The 15,793-nt window shown below is 39.1% G+C and overlaps 1 protein-coding gene across 1 annotated transcript in view; it reads right to left on the reverse strand.

Annotated features, from left to right (window-relative positions):
* ABCB7 (ATP binding cassette subfamily B member 7) overlaps positions 1-8,171 on the reverse strand; it is a 162,566-nt gene extending 154,395 nt beyond the window's left edge. The window contains exon 1 of the mRNA XM_047848211.1: positions 8,003-8,171. Within this exon, the coding sequence (XP_047704167.1) occupies positions 8,003-8,170 (168 nt within the window). The 5' untranslated portion in view covers position 8,171. The remainder of the gene's footprint in view (positions 1-8,002) is intronic.
* Positions 8,172-15,793: the final 7,622 nt, after the last annotated feature.

Below are 15,793 nucleotides of genomic sequence, written 5' to 3' on the forward strand. Positions count from 1 at the left end.
ATCAGCATTTTTCGTCTTTCCCCCAGAAACCTATTGCTGAAACTACATGCTGGGATAACGTGGTCAAGAAGGAGGGGCTCCATTGTTCCACACAGCTCCATGGGAGGGACAAAGGCTCTACCTTGGGTATGGTGCCACTGAGAATACTTGATTGCTAAAGGCCCAATCACCCTGACCATGATTCCTAAGAGGCTGGTTCCATACCAGGAGAGGCAGTCAAAAAAAAACTCCTCTTACTCTACCTAGCACTCAACTCCTAAAGGGGAGGTTTAACTAAGAGACAAATGACCATTGTCCCCAGCCCCAGCTTCAGAGCTGCGGCTGATAGATTTTTGTCTGGAAGGAGAAGAAGGCACTAAAACAAATAGCTCCTCATCTCTTCCCAGAGGAATTGTCTTCACTTACAACTTGATGTGAGGAAGTTCAAGCCTCAGGTTGCTCTCAAAAACAGTGGAGGTTCTGGTGAAAGCTAAGTAGTAGAACACTAATGGAATCATTGGACACAGAAGCTAAACCATAGGTCAGCTGTTATGTCCCAGAGAACCAGAAAACCAAGAAGGGAGACAGATGGGAGGAGCCTGCCTGCAGTCAGAACAAATCTCCAAAGTTGACCTCAGAGCTTTCACTTCAAAGGAATCCCAATTTGACTGCTTCAGTCTGTGCAACAATTTCTGCCTCAAGAAATTGATTTCAACAGTGCAATCTGCCAGCAACTAATGGAACATAACTGGGAAAGAGGCAAAGAAAGCCTCACCAAAACCACTGTCATTCCAGGGTAACTGTGGACATGCCCTTTAAGGAGCAACATAAGAAGCATTAAATACTGTGAAGTGGGAAGCAGGGAGGTGGGTGGAGAGAAACAGCACTAAAATAATCCATCTAGTATTTAACCAAATAAACAAGCAAGTAAATAACAAGAAGCCCTGAGAAGGAGGGGACCAGTACCCAGAGTTACATTATCTAAAATGTCCAGTTTCCTGGGGTGCCTGGGTGGCTCAGTCGGTTGGGCATCAGACTTCGGCTCAGGTCATGATCTCGCAGTTGGTGGGTTCGAGCCCCGTGTTGGGCTCTGTGCTGACAGCTCAGAGCCTGAAGCCTCCTTCAAATTCTGTGTCTCCTTCTCTCTCTGCCCCTCCCATGCTCATGCTCTGTTTCGCTCTCTCTCTCTCAATAATAAATAAACGTAAAAAAAAAACTTTAAATGTCCAGTTTCCAAAAAATTGCAAGACATACAAAGAAACAGGAAAGTATAACCTATACACTGAGAAAAAAGCAGGCAAGAGAAACTGCCTGTGGTTTTGACCAAATGTCACATTGAAAAGTAAAGCCTTCAAAGTAGTCATTATAAATATGTCCAAAGACTAAAAGAAACCACGTTAAAGAAATAAAGGAAGGTGTGGGGCGCCTGGGTGGCTCAGTAGGTTGAGCATCCGACTTCAGCTCAGATCATGATCTCACAGCTCATGAGTTCAAGCCCCACGTTGGGCTCTGTGCTGACAGCTCAGAGCCTGGAGCCTGCTTCAGATTCTGTGTCTCCCTTTCTCTCTGCCCCTAACCCACTCACATTCTGTCTCTGTCTCTCTCAAAAATAAATAAACATTAAAAAAATGTTTAAAAAGGAAATAAAGGAATGTGATGATGATATAACATTACATGAAGAATATCAACAAACAGGAATTATTTAAAAAGAACTAAATGGAAATTCTAGAGTTAAAAAAATACAATAACTAAAATGAAAACTTTACTAAAGGGGATTGACAGCAGATGTAAATTGGCAGCAGAATTAGTGAACTTGAAGACAGAATAGAGACTATGCAATATGAAGAACAGAGATAAAAGAGAGTGAAGAAAAATGAACAGAGCCTCGGAGAAATGTAGAACATTAATAATCACACCAACATATGCATAATGAGTGTACCAGAAAGAAAGAAAGAAAGAAAGAAAGAAAGAAAGAAAGAAGAATGATAAAGGGGAAGAAAAACTATTTGATGAAATAATGGCTGTAACCTTCCAAAGCTTATTAAAAAGAACTTATTAAAATATAATTTATCACCAGGAAATACAACAAACTCCAAGGAGGAAACATGCAAAGAGAGCCACACATACTTTATAGTAAAAACATTAAAAGCCAAAACAAAGGGAACTTCTTGAAAGTAGCAAGAGAAAAAAAAAAAACAAAAAAACTCCTCACTAACAAGGGGACCCAATAAGATTAACAACTGATTTCTTAGCAAAAACAATGCATTGGCTGGAAGGCAGTAGGATAACATTCAAAGCACTCAAAGAAAAAAAACCTGTCAAGCAAGAATACTATATATTGAAAACTTACTTTTCAAAAATGAAGGCAAAATAAAGACATTCCCAGATAAATAAAAACTAGGAAAATTTGTTACTAACAGAACTACCCTACAAGAAATACTAAAGGAAGTTCTTTAGGCTGAAAACAAATGACCTCAGACTGCAATTGAAACACACACACACACACAGCACCAGAATGTATAAATGCACACTTTTTAACCTCTTCTTTGAACTGATTTTAAAGAAACTATATAAAAAACTTGTGCGCTCTCTCTCAAAAATAAATACTTTTAAATAAATAAAAAATTAAAAGCAACTGTATAAAATAATATGGATAAAAATTAACTGTTGAGCTTATGACCTGTAGCGATGCAATATATTTGCCAATAACACCACGAAGGAGATGGATGGGAGCACAGCTATACTGGCATAAGGAAATGATTCCAGATGCTAAATCAAACACAAGAGAAGATATGAAGAGAAACATAAATGATAAATACAAAGGCTAGTATAACAGGGGCGCCTGGGTGGGTCAGTCGGTTAAGCGTACAACTTGGGCTCAGGTCATGATCTCGCAGTCCATGAGTTTGAGCCCCGTGTCAGGTTCTGTGCTAATAGCTCAGAGCCTAGACCTTGCTTCGGATTCTGTCTCAGTCTCTCTGACCCTCCCCTGCTCGTGCTCATACACTCTTTCTCTCTTTCTCTCTCTCTCTCAAAAATAAATAAATGTTAAAAAAAAAAAAACAAAGGCTAGTCTAACAAAATAAATATTTACTTGCCTTCCTGTCTTCTCTCAGCTTCTTTAAAAGTCATAAATTATATAAAACAATAATTATGACAATATATTGTTAGGATTGCAACATTTACAGATATATATTAAAATAAAACAACAAAGTGGGGAAAGGAAACTATATACAAGAGTTGTTTCTATATATCACTAGAATTACATTATAAAATTCTTAGAAGAAAACATGGTAATTCTTCATGAACTCAAATTTGGCAATGGATTCTTAGGTATAACACAAAAAGTATGACAAAAGAAAAAAATAGATAAATTTGACTTTATGAAAATGAAAAGCTTTTGTGCTTCAAAGGACATTATCAAGAAAGTAAAAAGATAACCCACAGAATGGGAGAAAATATTTGCAAATCATATATCTGATAAAGGACCTGAATGTAGAATATATAAAGAATTCTCATATCTCAATAATAAAAAGACCAATAACCCAATTAAAAAATGGGAAAAAGACCTGAATACACATTCCTCAAAAAAAGATATGCAAATGGCTAATAAGCACATGGATAGATGCTCAGCGTCTTTTGTCATTAGGGAAATACAAATCAAAACCACAATGAGATAACACGTCACACCTACTAGGATAGCTAGACTAAAAAAGTAGGATAACAAGAACTATTGGCATTGTCGAGGATGTGGAGAGACTGGAACCCTCCTGTACTTCTGAGGGTGGTGTAAAATGGTGTAGTCCCTTGAAAACCAGTCTAACAGTTCCTAAAAGAATTAAACATAGAGTTATCATATGATCCAGCAATTCTACTCCTAGGTATCCACTCAAGAGAAATGAAAATTTGTACATGGATGCTTATAGCAGCATTATTCATAACAGCCAAAAGATAGGAAAAAAAAAAACCTATGCCCACCAACCAATGAATGCATAAAGGCAATATTGCATAACCACACTGAATATTATTTGGCTATAAAAACAAATGAAGTACTGGGGCGCCTGGGTAGCTCAGTCAGTTAAGCGTCTGACTTTGGCTCAGGTCATGATCTCGCAGTTCATGAATTCGAGGCCCACATCCAGCTCTGTGCTGACAGCTCAGAGCCTGGAGCCTGCTTCAGATTCTGTGTCTCCTCTCTCTGCCCCTTCCCTGCTCATGCTGTCTCTCTTTCTCTTTCTCTCTCTCTCTCTCTCTCTCTCTCTCTCTCTCTAAGAATATTAAAAAAAAATGAGGTACTTAATATATGCCATAACACAGATGCACCTTAAAAACACAATACTACTAAGTGAAAGAAGCCAGTCTTAAAAGACCACATATTATTATATGATTCCATTTATGTGAAATGTCCAAAATGGACAAACTATAGAAACTGAACATAGATTAGTGGTTTCTTAGGGCTGGTGAGGGAGGGAAATGTGGGCGGTGGGGGGGAGGGTGATAGGCAAAAGGGTAGCAAGTTTGTTTTTAAGGTAATAAAGATGTAAAATTGGCTATGGTGACAGTGATACGTATCATTACATATACTAAAATCCATTGAATCAGGGCATCTGTGTGGCTCAGTTGTTTGAGCATCCTACTCTTGATCCATGCTGAGCTTGGAACCTGCTTAAGATTTTCTCTCTCTCCCTTTACCCCTCTCCCCTACTCGTGCTCTAAAATTAAAAAAAATAAGTTAATCATTGTTAATTACAAGTGTGCTGATTGATTTTACAAAAATAAAAAAATAAATAAAAACCACTGAATTGCACACTTTAAATAGGTGAATTATATGGTATGTGAATAAATCTCAAAAAAGATTTTTTTTTAAACAAATGAAGAAAAGTATATGATCAGGATCAGGATCAAGAATTAACTCTTTAAACTTAGATAAAAAGCACTGTGGTCTAACCACATACCATATAAGTATTGTTGAAAAAGTTCTATCACTCATAATTCATGTCTTTTTATTTTAGGGAGAGAGAGAATGAGCACGAGTCGGGGAGAGGGGCAGAGGGAGTTCAGCACAGAGCCCGATGCTGGGCTCAATCCCACAATCCTGAGATCATGACCTAGGCCAAAATGAGTCAAATGCTCAACCAACTCAGGTACTCATCAGGCACCCCAAAACTCACGTCTTTTTAATATTAACTAATGTAGTAGAGAGGCAACTGTATAATAAATCATTACAATTTAAATCTTATCATACTTTAAATCATTACAATTTAAATCTTACAACACTTACAATTTTAATAAAAAAACTTTTATGTTTAAGGTGTTTCCCTCTATTAACAGTGCTCTAGTGTAAGTATCTTTACAATTCAACATTTATTGTATGTTTAATGCCTGCAAGAGTCTTATTTACCTTTATATGAATACCTGACAGAGAAGGCAATAAATGAATGAATGGCCTTAAAGGCTGCCATTTATCTATACTAGGATTTAGTTACCTCATCTGCAAAATTAGAAGGCTGGACATGATCTTCTCTAAAGCAGCACTGTTGGACAGAACTTTCTGCAATGATGGAAATGTTCCATATCTATGTACCTTTTTAGCCCTTGGAATGTGGCTAATGCAACCAAGGAATTAAAATTTTAATTTAATTTAAATTTTAACAGCCACATGAAGCTGGTGACTACCATATTGCACAGTAAATAATCCAGTAAATAATCCTGCGTGAAAAACACATTTTACAATGCATCCCAGTAATCGCATACACGTGGCAAAGTACATATACACATAAAACAGTACATAAAACAATACTTCCCTTAATATGTATAAAGCAGACATTTTCTTTCTTATTCTACTGAATTTCATATAAAAAAAGACTGATCCAACTTATTAACATGTTTCATAACACTGCACTAAGGTTCCTTTCAGCTCTAAAATATTATGCTATATACTAATGATTGTCCTAAAAGTATGAAAGCCTTATAACCATTCCTTCATCTCCCAGTTAAATCTACATTTTTTCAAATTATGCCAAGAGTTGCATGCCTTTAAGAAGCAGAAAACAAAAGTAACATCTTTGTTTTTTCACACTTTGGAAATGGTAACCACAGGGAATGGTAAGATGTACAGAAGACAGTGGAAGAAGAAAGTTGTGGGGACAGTGTTCATGAAAAGAGAGAAATTTATTTCCATCACTTCCTCTGAAACTCCCAGTAACTTCTCCTTCCCCCCATCCCCCCAGCCTGACAAAGTCCTACAAATATTATTTTAACTTCATTAGGCTTATTAGAGGACTACAGAATAAGAATGGTTCCCAAGAGGTCATGTGTTACAAACTTTCAACTATATTAGTTGAACAAAATAAATTAGTCATATTAGCCATATTAGCCATATTAGTGTTTTAAAACCTTTAATAAAATGATCTGGATTTGCTTCTAGATCTAGCCTGATCTGCTGCTTCTATCCTGAACTCTTCAGTAGCCTAAACTACATGCAGTTCTACAAAAGGTCCATGCTCTCTCTTACCTGTGGGCCTTTGCACACACTATTCCCTCTTTAGCTAATTTCTCTTAATTTTTTAAGGCCTTGGCTTAGTAGATATCAGTTATTCAAGGCATTTTCCCACCTCAAAATTAGATTAGATGCCCTTCAAGTACACTCTTTTAGTACTCTGTACCCTTCCCATCATTGCACTACTGTGTTATAATTGCCTGTTTACTTACCTTTTTCCCTTACTAGATTTTAGACTCTTCAAGGACAGGGCCTGTATTTTATTCTGCTGTAACCTCTACTGCTGTAAAGGTGTTCAATAATCACTGGATGAACGAATGCATATAATTTCTCCGGCATTCCACATGCCTAGTGTCATTTCCTATTCTCCCTGCTTAAAATGTTCTCCTCAGTTCTATCACCAGCATGAGATCCTCTCTATAATCTGGTCCTTAATTATCCCTATTTCCTCTAGATGCTTACTGCCCTTATTGTTTATACTATTCATTTGATATTTAACCTACTTACATCGTTTAGTTATTCTTGTAATACATAAATACAAACTCCTTAACTAAACTGATCAATCTTGAAGGCATTAATGTATGTTTCTCTTGGTACCCTCATTATCTAGCATAGTGCTATGTACAATGTAGACATTAAACATCTGTTCACGTGGAATCAAAATTTATGAGGGTGCTTCCCAAACAAAACTGACAATGCTTCAGCGATACTGATGAACAAGTGGTGGCAATTAAACGTTTTGCCAATATATAGGAAATAAAAAGATATACCAAAGTACAAATATGAATATTTTTTTGTAACTGCTAAGAGAGAATTATGGACACAAATTAAGAGACACTATAACAAAAACTACATTCATTAATTAAAGATAAGCAGCCTTATGGCTTCCAAAGCGACCTGTGTACACAGAAGAACACTATTTTCAGATCAAAAGACAATCGTGTTTACATACGAATTTAGGGCGGTCTATGTTTTGGAGAGAAAGATAGGTATGGTTTTTGGCCTATCAGGAAGCGCTGTCAGCAGAGAGTTAACTGTGCCAACTCAGCCTCTTGTTTACAGGTAGTTCGGCTGTCATGTTACAATGCTCCCCAAATACTACTTTCAAGAGAGTAAAATCTGAACCATGGCCATATTAGTCCCAAATTCCATTACTAACTTTGGAAAAGTTGCCAGTTTTCCTTGCATTTAGAAAGGTAAGCAATCTGGGGATCCCGTCTACCCCATCTTTTAAACTACGAAGGGCGGGGGGAGGGAAACAAACACGTAAATCCTTTAAGAATAACTAGTGCTCCAGGTGCCCTCTGCCCGGAACCTTCCGTTCCATTCCCTTGCCGTACCACAAAGGTTTTCTTCTCCCCTTCCTCAAATTACCACCCCTAATTTCCTTCACTTACTGATGTTCCGAGTTAGCCCTGACAACCTTTCTTCTTGGCTTTCTCTCTGACCCGAGGACATGAGAGCAAACTTTTCCATAGGTCCCTTTGTCCTTCACCCTACTCTTCCACGTGAATGTCATCTCACCTGGGAAATTCGAGCAGCTCCCGAGGCGCCGAGCTGACGTGATCTCCGCTGAGGACCTGCACCACGGACAGAGACTAGAGACCTAATCAGAATCGCCACGTGCCGACGCTTTTCAAAGGCAGTCGCTGCGGCTGCCCAGCGTGAAGAATGTATCACGAGCAGCGCCATCTTGAGCGAGGAAAGAGGAATCTAGAGCAGAGAATTGTGGGACGCTGGCGGACTCCACTCAGCTACCTTAATCTTCTCTCCCCTCCCCCTCATTTTCTCAGGGCCCGAGACCGGAAATAGTTTCTCTGCAAGGAGTCAGGTACTTGGGCTTAACAGCTATATTTTCTAGGGCCTTTGAGTGCTTTACACAACCGGGAATTGTAGAATAACGTCTTTCTCTCTTTTTTTAGATTTGCCACATAAAATACAGGATGCACAATTAAATTTTAACTTGGGATAAACGAGTCATTTTTTAGTATGTCTCAAATACTGCATTTGCTAAATCCGCCAACCCCTATCTTGTCCAGTCATTCCACTTTTCTCTTACAGCCTTCAACTCAGTGCAACGCTTCACTCCGTTTTCCTTCTGCATATTTTTCTCTTCACTCTCTTGTGCACTAACGCTTAGATTAAATTTACAGATACTAATTTCCCCAGGGTGGAGACTTCAGGAACCTTGAGATTCACTGGGTTTCGGGCTTATTCGTTTCGCGCAATCCTTGGAGCAGTTTTCCTTTGGTCTGTTGCTCTTGGGACACACACACACACACACACACACACACACACACACATATTTACTCTGCTAATTTGCATCTCTTTCTAGCTTTTCCATTTGGTTTCTGCAGCATCCCTAATTACTGCAAAACAGCTAGATTGGCTAATGGATGGTAAAGTGAAAATGTATGGAGGAAAAGTCCATTTTTAAAAACAGGTTTATCTTCTTTTTTTTACCACTATCATCAAACAAAATGATACCGAAATAAATGTTACAGTTTTCCAGAAAACTGCATTTCCAAATGTCAGCGTTGCCTAAAACCCTGTAGACAGTGAAGCAGTTGCAATTTTTTTTAAATTTTTTTTTAACGTTTATTTATTTTTGAGACAGAGAGAGACAGAGCATGAATGGGGGAGGGGCAGAGAGAGAGGGAGACACAGAACCGGAAGCAGGCTCCAGGCTCTGAGCCATCAGCCCAGAGCCCGATGCGGGGCTCGAACTCACAGACCGGGAGATCGTGACCTGAGCCGATGTCGGACGCTTAACCGACTGAGCCACCCAGGCGCCCCAACAGTTGCAATTTTATATACATTACTGCGTTCTCAAAGTTTTTACACGAGACAGGTAAATAATTATGAACTCCTTATATAGAGGCATGATGGACTGTTAAGTCTGATGAAGACAAAAGAAATGCATGGCCCATGTAGTTACTTTGTTTCAAGATTCATCCTACACTCAGGTTTCCAGAGAAGAGGATGCTTGAGCAGAGTTATTTAAAGAATAAAATTTCCAACTGAAGAGGCTGAACGGAGTTCCATGTAAAAGAAATATCATGTTTAAAAGCAAGAAGGTATAAGAAAACATTTCCATGTTCAAGATTCTAGGGAGCATATGCTAGAGTAGCAGGAGAGAACCTCGGATAAGCAGAGGCCTGATGGGGAAGGACCTCATATTTCATTCTTAGAAGTTAGTGCTTGATACTATAGCCAGTGGAGAGTTTTAATCAGGAGAGTAACATGATCAGATTTGTATTTACATTATACCATTCTGGATTAAGTGGAAAGGTCGGACTGAAGGGAGTTCAGATTGGAGTCATGAAGTTAGTGCAATAGCTCAGTTATAAAATAAAGGCCTGAACATGGCAGTAGCAGTGGAAATAGATCAGTTCTAGAGATATTATGAGATAGCATTGACAGGACTTACTAATTGTATGTTTCTGGCTTATTATTGTCTTGTTAACAGATTAGTAATGGTCTCTTTTATTAATGCCTATGTCATCATCAGTAAATATTTATTCAGCATAGATTCTGGGTTAGAGAGCAACACTCTACAATAGAGAAACCCTAGACTCTTCCAGCAATTTCTTTTAGGGCTGAATATTGCCACTGAATCTTTCTACCCAGGTAAAGCATTGTCCAATAATGCTCTATTTAAAAAAAAAAATTATATATATATATATATATATATATATATATATATATATATATATAGGAATCATGGCACCTGGGTGGCTCAGTCAGTTAAGCGTCTGACTTCGGCTCAGGTCATGATCTCACGGTCCATGAGTTCGAGCCCCACGTCGGGCTCTGTGCTGAAAGTGTAATGCCCCCAATTTCGAATCCAAGAGACCACCAAGGAGCCGATACCGATGCAAACACACGAGGGTTTATTTGCAAGCTCGAGCTTGGGCCCAAGTATACCTGACACAGCAGAGCAGGGACTTGGACCCCTAGGTTAAGAGGCGTAGCAGTTTTATAGGGACCAGGGGCCAGTGAGATTGTAACACACACAGAAAGTTGCACATTCATGTCAGTCCACACGCAGGTGGCCAACTGAATTACAATTTACCCTATAGTAACTGTTTGAACTAGCCTATCACTCTGGTCAGAATTGGCGCGCAAGTTTGGCAGGCAAAAGGCAGGGTTTGCATTCTTGGGCGGTTAGGGGTTCCGCATTCCTATTTGAGCCTGTTTCCAGTAAGGGTGTGCTCAGCGGCTTGACTAGGGTGGGGGAGTGTCTTAAGCAATAAGTGGGTCATGTGGGGGTTATACATGAGATGGTGGGTGTAACACAAAATGGAGTTAGTCTTGCTCTGCTTGTCCAGGGGTAGGGGATTTTTGCAAAATTCCTTGGGTCCCACAGCAGCTCAGAGCCTGGAGCCTGCTTCGGATTCTGTGTCTCCCTCTCTCTCTGACCCTCCCTCGTTCATGCTCTGTCTCTCTCTGTCTCAAAAATAAATAAACATTAAAAAAAATTTTAATGGGAATCTATATACCATATATTTTGTGAGAAATTATTGTGGTAGGGTTCCCTCCCTAAGCAAAGAAAAAAAAAAAAAAGACCTCAAGGCAACCTTCCTATTTGCTTACTTGACAACATCCTTCACTACCTTATAACATGAGACCACTTAATCAGACTATAGGTTTGTATGTTACCTTTTTGAGAGACAAAGAAATTTAAAAAATGTAAAAACTACACCACATGGCATTCGGGGCTCAGTTCTTTGGGTATGAACCCAGCTGAGTGGTGCTGGCAGGAATAAAGTTGCTTCCTGGAAACAAAAGCTTCAGTCTCATGACTCTCTGTGTGAGAATCCTGCTACAATGTAATGTGACAAAAGAATATTTTGAATTTTTATACTTCCAGAAACACATTATTTTGCTGGATCTTAAAAATAGATTTTGGAGGGTATTCCTTGTTCCTAATAGATAAAGAAGACCAGGGCCTTGTGGTTTTAGAGTTAGAGTTAGAACTAGACCAGGGGTAGTCTGGCTGCTATTCCATCACTCTGTACACTAAAGATGTTGCCTATATTCAAAGACAAGATTTAATTAAAAGTCTCTAGAGTCTGTATACAATCAAAAGATTTTAAATTAGGAAAGACCACAGAATTCTAAAACACCTGACCCTACAGATGATTTCTCAGGATTCTTGATAAGTTTCATTAATGTCTAAAGGCATTATTGGCATGGAACAATAGTTGTGCAGTCTTTGAATGGAGTCAACTTATTTTTACTGAAGTACTGTTTGTTCATTGTAAGTCAACTCTTCTGATTAAGAAATGTGAATCACAAAACAGAGTGCCTGGGTGGCTCAATCGCTTAAGCGTCCGACTTTGGCTCAGGTCATAATCTCACGGTTTGTGGGTTCGAGCCCCGCGTTGGGCAATTTGCTGGCAGTTTAGAGCCTGGAGCCTGCTTCGGATTCTGTGTCTCTCTGTCTCTTTCTGCCCCTCCCCTGCTCACACTCTGTCTCTATCAAAAATAAATAAATTTAAAAGAAAAAAAAAAGGGAACGTTCCTCATGGGGATGTCACATCCTGGGCAACCCTTCTTTAAAAGAAAAAAAAAAGAAAAAGAAATATGAATCACATTGGAATACACAAGTAGTTACTCTATGATGAGCTAAAGTGGATCAAACATGAGCCAAAAGAGTCAAAGAAAATGTCCAGTGCTCCCAAAAATAGAACATGAAGCATCGTGAGAGTTGTGCACTGCTGGAGAACTGCAGCAACAGACAGACCAACTTGGCCTGCAGCAACTTGACACATAAGTGTCTGAAATAATTAGAGATAGCACACAGTAAAAGCCACTGTATTTGGCTATTTCAAACTCAGATCAGATGATAGCACTTTACTTATGCAATAATTATATGTGTATAGTATTTTGCAATTTACAAAGTGCTTTTTAATACCTTATTTTATCCTCACATCAACATTGGAGAATAGATATTATTCATTAATATTCATATATTTATGAGGAAACAGGTTGTGGCTTGACAGGGGTCACAGAGCTAATGGGATGAAGACCAAACCTAGGTTTTATGACTCCAAATACAGTGATCTTTCCACTTAATTACACCTGGAATGTGGAAGAAACACTTAAATACTTTAAGGCCACAGTGGCCTTTTCTATTTCTATAAAATGCCAGAACCTATTCCTACCTGAGTGCCTTTGCACTTGCTTTTTTCTCTACTTAGAACATCATTCCTGAAGAATTTTAATGATTCAAATATCACTATTTAGAGAAGTTTTTCAAGACACCTTATCTAAAGAAGCTACTTCCTGTCCCTGCCTCTCTCTGTCATATTGCCTTGTTTCATTTCCCTTAAAATCTTGCTACTCGAATGGTGGTCCATGGACCACTAGCATTGACATCACTTGGGGGCTTATAAGAAATGAAGAATCTTGGGGCGTCTGGGTGGCTCAGTTGGTTAGGTGTCCGACTGCGGCTCAGGTCATGATCTTGTGGTTAGTGAGTTTGAGCCCTGCATGGGGCTCTGTGCTGGCAGCTCGGAGCCTGGAGCCTCCTTCAGGTTCTGTGTCTCCCCCCTCTCTCTTCCCCTCCCATGCTCTTGCTCTGTCTCTCAATAACAAATAAAGGTTAAAAAAATTCAAAAAAGAAATGGAGAATCTCAAGCCCCACTCCAGACCTAATGATTCAGTATCTGCATTTTAATAAGAGTTCCCTAAGCTAGTCATATGCACATTAAAATTTGAGAAGCACTTTTAAAGCACATATAACTCTATGAAACTAACTTATTTGTCTGTTTTTAACATTAAGAAATATTTCATCATTACTAAAAATTAAGAAAGAAAAGACAATGGACACCCATATACCTGCAACCCAGCTTAGTCATATCATAACATTTTATTATATTTGCTTTAGATCTTAAAAATAATAATTTAGCAAAAACTCCTGTGTTGCTTCTCTCTAATCTTAGATTCTTTGTCCATGTAGATGTATTCCTGTTTTATTCTTTATGTTATTTTGATGGAATTTAGAAAGAAGAGGGGAGGGGCGCCTGGGTGGCGCAGTCGGTTGGGCGTCCGACTTCAGCCAGGTCACGATCTCGCGGTCCGGGAGTTCGAGCCCCGCGTCGGGCTCTGGGCTGATGGCTCAGAGCCTGGAGCCTGTTTCCAATTCTGTGTCTCCCTCTCTCTCTGCCCCTCCCCCATTCATGCTCTGTCTCTCTCTGTCCCAAAAATAAATAAACGTTAAAAAAAATAATAAAATAAAATAGAAAGAAGAGGGGATAATTAAACTTAATCCACTGCAATAATCTGGATGTCCTACATATTTTATGAGGCTAGTATAAACACCAAACATGGACAAGGATTATATAAGAAAATTACATGTCAACATAAAGAGAAATCAAGGAATCGATCCCATTTACGATGGCACCAAGACCCATAAAATACCTAGGAATAAATCTAACCAAAGAGGTGAAAAATCTATACACTGAAAACTATAGAAAACTTATGAAAGAAATTGAAGAAGACACAAAAAAAAAAAATGGAAAGATTCCATGCTCCTGGATAGGAAGAACAAATATTCTTAAAATGTCAATACTACCCAAAGCAATCTACACATTCAATGTAATCCCTATCAAAGTAACACCAGCATTCTTCACAGAGCTAGAACAAATATTCCTAAAATTTTATGGAACCAGAAAAGACCCTGAATAGCCAAAGCAATCTTGAAAAAGAAAACCAAAGTAGGAGGCATCACAATCCCCGACTTCAAGCTATACTACAAGGCTGTAATCATCCAGACAGTATGGTACTGGCACAAGAACAGACACTCAGATCAGTGGAACAGAATAGAAAACCCAGAAATGGACCCACAAATGTATAGCCAACTAATCTTTGACAAAGCAGAAAAGAATAGCCCATGGAATAAAGAAAGTCTCTTCAACAAGTGGTGCTGGGAAAACTGGACAGCGACATGCCGAAGAATGAACCTGGACCACTTTCTTACACCATACACAAAAACAAACTCAAAATGGATGAAAGACCTCAATGTAAGACAGGAAGCCATCAAAATCCTTGAGGAGAAAGGCAAAAACCTCTTTGATCTTAGCCGCAGCAATTTCTTATTCAACACGTCACTGGAGGCAAGGGAAACAAAAGCAAAAATGAACTATTGGGACCTCATCAAAATAAAAAGCTTCTGCACAGCGAAGGAAACAATCAGCAAAACCAAAAGGCAACCTACAGAATGGGAGAAGATATTTGCAAACGACATATAAAGGGTTAGTATCCAAAATCTATAAAGAACTTATCAACCTCGACACCCAAAAAACTAATAATCCAGTGAAGAAATGGGCAAAAGACATGAATAGACCCTTCTCCAAAGAAGACATCCAGATGGCCAACTGACACATGAAAAACTGCTCAGCTTCACTCATCATCAGGAAAATACAAATCAAAACCACAAAGAGATACCACCTTACACCTGTCAGAATGGCTAACATTAACAACTCAGGCAACAACAGATGTTGGCGAGGATGCGGAGAAAGAGGATCTCTTTTGCATTGTTGATGGGAATGCAAGCTGGTGCAGCCACTCTGGAAAACAGTATGGAGGTTCCTCAAAAAACTAAAAATAGAACTACCCTACAAGCCAGCAATTGCACTACTAGGTATTTACCCATGGGATACAGTTGTGCTGTTTTGAAGGGACACATGCACCCAATGTTTATAGCAGCACTATCAACAATAGCCAAAGTATGGAAAGAGTCCAAATGTCCCTCAATGGATGAATGGATAAAGAAGAAGTGGTATATATATATATATATACAATGGAGTATTACTTGGCAATCAAAAAGAATGAAATCTTGCCATTTGCAAGTACGTGGATGGAATTGAAGGGTATTACGCTAAGTGAAATTAGAGAAAGACAAATATCATATGACTTCATTCATATGAGGACTTTAAGAGACAAAAGAGATGAATGTAAGGGAAGGGTAACAAATATAATATAAAAACAGGGAGGGGGACAAAATAGAAGAGACTCATAAATATGGAGAACAAAGTGAGGGTTACTAGAGGGGTTGTGTGAGGGGGGATGGGCTAAATGGGTAAGGAGCACTAAGGAATCTATTCCTGAAATCATTGTAGCACTAGGGGCGCCTGGGTGACTCAGTCGGTTGAGTGTCGGACTTCAGCTCAGGTCATGATCTCGCACTCTATGAGTTCGAGCCCCACGTCAGGCTCTGTGCTGACAGCTCAGAGCCTGGAGCCTGCTTCAGATTCTGTGTTTCCCTCTCTCTTTGCCCCTCCCCTGCTCATGCTCTGCCCCTATCTC

This window comes from Prionailurus viverrinus, unplaced genomic scaffold, assembly GCF_022837055.1.
Source record: "Prionailurus viverrinus isolate Anna unplaced genomic scaffold, UM_Priviv_1.0 scaffold_55, whole genome shotgun sequence".
NCBI classification, from domain to species: domain Eukaryota; kingdom Metazoa; phylum Chordata; class Mammalia; order Carnivora; family Felidae; genus Prionailurus; species Prionailurus viverrinus.